Source organism: Rhinopithecus roxellana, chromosome 20 (genome assembly GCF_007565055.1).
Source record: "Rhinopithecus roxellana isolate Shanxi Qingling chromosome 20, ASM756505v1, whole genome shotgun sequence".
In the NCBI taxonomy this organism is placed as follows: Eukaryota; Metazoa; Chordata; class Mammalia; order Primates; family Cercopithecidae; genus Rhinopithecus; species Rhinopithecus roxellana.
The window spans coordinates 53926549-53933335 of NC_044568.1; the positions used below are offsets into that span (position 1 = coordinate 53926549).

At 48.3% G+C, this 6787-nt stretch overlaps 1 protein-coding gene across 2 annotated transcripts in view; it reads left to right on the plus strand.

The window, feature by feature from the left end:
* The window catches only part of MBTPS1 (membrane bound transcription factor peptidase, site 1), a 67225-nt gene that overhangs the window by 35069 nt on the left and 25369 nt on the right, over window positions 1–6787 (plus strand). For both annotated transcript variants that reach the window (XM_010355642.2, XM_030924369.1), the window contains exon 11: window positions 1107–1268. In XM_010355642.2, the coding sequence (XP_010353944.1) occupies window positions 1107–1268 (162 nt within the window). The remainder of the gene's footprint in view (window positions 1–1106; window positions 1269–6787) is intronic.

Below are 6787 nucleotides of genomic sequence, written 5' to 3' on the forward strand. Positions count from 1 at the left end.
CAACATCTCACTGCAGCAGATAGAAATGCCATCGTGATCATTCAGAAGCGCCTCTGTATGTGACAGTCGCTCGCAATAGAAGCCGAGCAGCAGTGGCGGCCTCCTGAGCTCCAGCCTGATGATGCTGTGAAAGGCAGTGGAGCGCAGCCCTTGAGTTCACTTTATAGGCAGGAAGAGGGGGAAGATTGTTGACCTGTAGCTTTGAGCAGTTCTTTTATTCTGTCATTAAAAATTAATTCTACTTTATCTCGTCGTCTTATGTCACATTTCCCATTTAGAAAACCTGCGTAGACTCCAAGACCAACCACTATCACATACAAATATTTAGGAACTTAGGAGAGTAAGTTTTCCTTTTTTGCGTACTGATATTCCCCCCTCAATTTTAGGAATTAAAATTGACTTGTATTTATAATACGTAGATACATAAAAATAGATGTTTTAATGTTAGTATTACCAGGCTGAGTTCCTAGCCAGGTCGCACTGTGTGTTAAAGCTTGTTCAGATGCATTCTTATGGTGAAACTGAAGGTGGCCTTAGGTTTGCGTCATTCTGAAAGGCATCATCCATCTGGGTGGCTCATCCCAGACAAGCCTCCCAATCTGGAAACAAAAAGGTGAGGATTGGCTTTGGAGGCAGCGGTCCTCACTCAGACCTGTGTCTCCTGCCAGTCCTGTGTTGTGGCCCCTCCCCAGGATCTGAGTGTGCTCCTCCTGCTCCCAGCCAGGCGGTGTCCCATGGCATCTTCTTCCTGTGGCCAGCAGGCTTCCCCTCCCCTGAGGAGTCAGGACGTCCTACACATTCATGCCTTCTGCAGCCTATGTGGTTGTTCAGTTAAATTATCAGAAACATACGTGTTCCTGGTGCATTTAGCATAAACGGCCCTAGCCCATGGGTCCCATAGAAGGTTGCGGAGCGGTCAGTCCTGGAGCGGGTACAGAAATGAGTGCGCTCTCATGCTGTCACACAGGCGGTGCCAGACAAGCACCTGTTAGATATGAAACAAGACCACAGGCCTCTTGTGTGCACGTTTGTAGGTTAGGTTTCAGTGGTCTGATTTTCATCCTTTCACTGAGAGAAAATGAACAAATGCTTGATTTTTCCTCCAGCACAGTCCAGAAGCGTGAGCTGGTGAATCCTGCCAGTATGAAGCAGGCCCTGATTGCATCAGCCCGGAGACTCCCCGGGGTCAACATGTTTGAGCAAGGCCACGGCAAGCTCGATCTGCTCAGAGCCTATCAGATCCTCAACAGCTACAAGCCACAGGCAAGGTCAGTGCGCCATCCTGCCAGTGGGCCTTTCTCTCCTTCACTGGGCTCTGGGCGAAGTTTCCCTCTGCACTAGTACAAGCCTCGAAACAAAAAATGATGACTAAGCACAGAATTCTCGGGGTGCTCAGAGAGGTTTTGCTGCTGCTTCTACCAGGGTACCGCTGGCAGAACTGGTAGCTACTTTCGACTTACTGATGTTATCTTTAATATAAATGGTTAAAAGTGATGATTTCTGAGTGGTTTGGTTTTTTTTTTTTTGCTTTTGTTTACTTTTTTAGACTTGAAATAATCTTAGGTTTACAGAAATTTTGCAAAAATAGGAGAGAGTTGTCATAACAAGATTGCCCAGTTTCCCCTGATGCCACCGTTTCAGATCACTGGAGTACAGCTGTTAAAACTAACATACGAACACTGACCCTGTGCTGTAATTCACCTGCAGACCACATGCATCTCGCCAGCTCCCATGGTGCTCCCGTCCGGCCTGGGCCCTGCTTTGTTTTCACCCTTTGTTTTGAAATGATTTTAGATTTACAGCAAAGTTTCACAGATAGTTCATGAGAACCCCTAAGTCCTTCACCCAGCTTTCCCTAACCTTAATATCTTCCGAAACCTCCGTGTGAGCATCAGAGCCTGGAAATGAATCTTGGTAGCACTGCTGACCACAGCATGAGCCTCATAATCTGGAAATGAACCTTGGTGTAGCTCTGATGACTGACCTGCAGGCTTCATTCAGATTCTGCCCATTGTCCCACAGGTCCCTTCTCTGAGATCCAGTCCACGATCCCACGTTAGATTTCATTTTCCTGTCTTCTTAGTTTCCTCTAATCACAGATGGTTCCTCCGTTTTCCTTCATCTTATTACTGGTGGTGTTCATTTTCATCATTTGATTAATGTGGTCTGTCAGTCTGGGTCCTCCCAAGAAGCAGACGCCAAGCTAGGATTAGATGTTCAAAAGATTTGTGGGGAGTGAGGACCTCTGAAGGATAAAGGGAAGGGTATGGGAATAGGCAAGAACTGCAGTGCTGATCTGACACCGAAAAGTTAGAAAAACTGGGGAGGAAGAGGCTCGCACAGGCCTGAAAAAGTTTTAGCTCCTGGGAAATCCTTGAACCCGATTGCCTGTTGGAGGAGTCCTGTGTCCCCCAGGAATGGGCCTGCCCTAGTGCCTGCTCTGTGCTTAGTCATTGGCTGGGAGCAGCCCCAGAGGGGAGGCATGGGCTTGGCACAGACGTGTGAGGACCCGAGGGCAGCAGCTGCAGGTGTCCTCCTGCAGAGGAGATCTGAGCTGCTGGCCCTGTGGGGCCAGAGGTGGCACCTGCCAGATGTCTGCACTGTGTAGCCCCTGTTTCCTTTGTGACTTCTCAGTGTCTCATGGGGGCATGTTTTGAGATGGTCTTGTTTCTTCACATACTTCCACTCACTCATGTTAGCATGCCTTGATGGTTCTTGCTTTTGGTGATTACTCCTGAGGACTTTGACACATGATGATTTTCTTTTTCCTTCATTCCATTTGCATTTATTAATGGGAACTCTGCTGGAAGGAAGAACTGTCCTTTCTCTCCCATTTAATTATTCAGTTCTTTATATCAGTATGGAAGCATAGATACTTATTTTACTCTGTGGATTATAATTAATATCATCATTGAGTTGGTCGTCCAAATTGTCCCAGAGTTGGCTGTTGGGAGCTCCGTCTAGTTGGCATGTGTGTGTTTTCAGCATGTGTCCAGCCTTTTCTGAGCACTTCCTGTCTTCTTGGCAGCGCAGGATGTCCTGTCATGCACTTCTGTGCTCTAGCCTTGGTATCAGTTCTTTCTTCAAGCGGGTCTTTCCTGATGGCCTGTTCTAATGGTATTGAGATATCAAGACCTGGGCACTCGGGGTGCTCACAGCTGCTGTGCTCACAGTGGTTACTGCACTCTTCAGACAGAGCTGGGCAGTGTATGGACATGTGCACAGACACACACGCCTGCTTCTGTATCTGCCTATCAGTGTATGTACCGGAAACATGAGTAATGCCACCTCCAGATTCCACCTAGTATCTCAGTGTTCGTTCCAGCCTTTCCCTCTCCTTGTTTCTGTTTATTTATTTATTTCTTGTTTACAGAGATAGTCATATTAAACCTCTGTTTCAGCTCCATTCTCCAACAGTGAGAAGCCTGGCTCTCATTATCCACAATATATTGACTTATTTGCTTAGTCCTAGTATATACATACTGAGCAGCTTTGGAATTGCTAACCCATGTCTTTGTGAATTTTTTAAATACAGTATTTATGATAGTACATCATTATCTTTGGCCCTACAGAATATAGTTATAATGTTTTCTTCAGTTACTTAGGTTAATTCTTTCCTTGGTGTCTATTTTTAATACATTTGGACTCATTTATTCATATTTGTATTCCTTTTTAGATTTCCCCCACATCCTGATTGATTAGAACTTATTGGGTGTATGAAACATTACTGTGGTTCTAAGGATGTGTTAGTTTGTTCTTGCACCGCTATAAAAAAAATACCTGACACTGGGTAATTTATAAAGAAAAGAGGTTCAATTGGCTCTTGGTTCTGCAGGCTGTACAGGAAGCCTAGCGCCAGCACCTGCTTCTGGGGAGGCCTCAGGGAGCTTCCAATCATGGCAGAAGGTGAAGGGGAGCCAGCACATCACATGGCAAGAGAGGTTGCAAGAGAGTGGGGAGGTCCCGGACTTTTAAATACCCAGATCTTGCCTGAGCTGAGCGAGAACTCAGATGTCACCAAAGGGATGGTGCTAAACCAGCCATGAGGGATCTGCCCCCATGATCCCGTCACCTCCCACCAGGCCCACCTCCAACATTGGGGATTACAAGTCAGCATGAACCTTGGAGGGGACAAGCATCCAAACCATGTCAGTTCCCATTCGCCTGTTCTTTCTACCAGGCTTCCACACACGCCTTAGGTAACGATCACATCAGGTTTGGGTTTATCCTTCCCCCCTCCCCCGCCACCCCACAAATGAGCACATACATAGAAGGATAGCATCATTGTGGATATTCTTTTGGATTCTGCTTTTTTCACTTAATGTCTTGGAAATCTCTCCACGTCGGTGCATAGAACTTCTCCTCCTTTTTCACAACCGTATCCTGTGAATGTACAATTGTTTAAGCCATTACTTGTCTACATGTGGGCTTTTAAATTGTTTCCAGTATTTTGTAATTATAAACTTGCAATGAATAACCTCAGGCCTGTGTGTCTTAGTTTTCTTGGAGGTGTTCCTTCAGGGTGAATTCCTAAAATTTTACCCTGCTCAGCATTGAGAGTGTCCAGTAGCTCTTTTAGGTAAGGTGGCACTGCTGGTCCAGGTCGAGAGCGTCCGGTAGCGCTGTTAGGTAAGGTGGCACTGCTGGTCCAGGTCGAGAGCGTCCGGTAGCGCTGTTAGGTAAGGTGGCACTGCTGGTCCAGGTCGAGAGCGTCCGGTAGCGCTGTTAGGTAAGGTGGCACTGCTGGTCCAGGTCGAGAGCGTCCGGTAGCGCTGTTAGGTAAGGTGGCACTGCTGGTCCAGGTCGAGAGCGTCCGGTAGCGCTGTTAGGTAAGGTGGCACTGCTGGTCCAGGTCGAGAGCGTCCGGTAGCGCTGTTAGGTAAGGTGGCACTGCTGGTCCAGGTCGAGAGCGTCCGGTAGCGCTGTTAGGTAAGGTGGCACTGCTGGTCCAGGTCGAGAGCGTCCGGTAGCGCTGTTAGGTAAGGTGGCACTGCTGGTCCAGGTCGAGAGCGTCCGGTAGCGCTGTTAGGTAAGGTGGCACTGCTGGTCCAGGTCGAGAGCGTCCGGTAGGGCTGTTAGGTAAGGTGGCACTGCTGGTCCAGGTCGAGAGCGTCCGGTAGGGCTGTTAGGTAAGGTGGCACTGCTGGTCCAGGTCGAGAGCGTCCGGTAGCGCTGTTAGGTAAGGTGGCACTGCTGGTCCAGGTCGAGAGCGTCCGGTAGCGCTGTTAGGTAAGGTGGCACTGCTGGTCCAGGTCGAGAGCGTCCGGTAGCGCTGTTAGGTAAGGTGGCACTGCTGGTCCAGGTTGAGAGTGTCCGGTAGCGCTGTTAGGTAAGGTGGCACTGCTGGTCAGCATTGAGAGCGTCCGGTAGCGCTGTTAGGTAAGGTGGCATTGCTGGTCAGCGTTGAGAGCATCGGGTAACTCTGTCAGGCCTTGCTTTGTTTCCCTGCGGAAGGGTTGTGCCTCTTTGTGTTGTGTGAGCAGTGTGCATGAGTGCTGGTTTCCCCAGAGCCTCACAACAGAATGTTCTGTCATACGTGTTACCTTTTACAAATCTGATTGGTAAGGAATAGTATTTCACTATTGTGTAATTCGTGTTTCTCTATTTATGAGTGAGTTTGAACATGTAAGTCTATGTTTAAGAGCTTTTTTTTTTTTTTTTTTTTTTGAGATGGAGTCTTGCTCTGCCACCCAGGCTGGAGTGCAGTGGCCGGATCTCCGCTCACTGCAAGCTCCGCCTCCCGGGTTCACGCCATTCTCCTGCCTCAGCCTCCCGAGTAGCTGGGACTACAGGCGTCCGCCTCGTCGCCCGGCTAGTTTTTTTGTATTTTCTATTAGAGACGGGGTTTCACCGTATTAGCCAGGATGGTCTCGATCTCCTGATCTCGTGATCCGCCCGTCTCGGCCTCCCAAAGTGCTGGGATTACAGGCTTGAGCCACCGCGCCCGGCACGATTTTTTTTTTTTTTTTTTTTTTTTTCAGACAGTCTCGCTCTGTTGCCCAGGCTGGAGGGCAGTGGTGCAATCACAGCTCACAGCAACTTCTGCCTCCTGGGTTCAAGCAATTCTCCTGCGTCACCCTCCTGAATATCTGGGATTACAGGCACATGCCACCACACACCCAGCTACTTTTTGTACTTTACTTAGTAGAGACGGGGTTTCACCATGTTGGTCAGCTGATTTCAAACTCCTGACCTCAAGTGATCCACCCGCCTCAGCCTCCAAAGTGCTGGGATTATAGGCGTGAGCTGCGCCCGGCTGCTACATATAATGTTTAATAAAATGAGCAGCATCCAGCCACAGATATTGGACATAACAAAAACTAGACTCTAAGAATAAAGACCAGCAGAAGCAGATCATAGGAAATAGTCTTGTAAAGATTTCAAATATTATAGTAACCAGAAAGATGATTTTTTCTTTTTTTTTTTTTTTTTTTTTTGAGACGGAGTCTCACTCTGTCGCCGGGGCTGGAGTGCAGTGGCCGGATCTCAGCTCACTGCAAGCTCCGCCTCCCGGGTTCCCGCCATTCTCCTGCCTCAGCCTCCCGTGCAGCCGGGACTACAGGCGCCGCCACCTCGCCCAGCTAGTTTTTTGTATTTTTTAGTAGAGACGGGGTTTCACAGTGTTAGCCAGGATGGTCTCGATATCCTGACCTCGTGATCCGCCCGTCTCGGCCTCCCAAAGTGCTGGGATTACAGGCTTGAGCCACCGCGGCCGGCCTTTTTTTTTTTTTTTTTTTTTTTTTTACCTTTTTTGTGAATTGTCTGTTCATTTATTTTTCAATGGGGT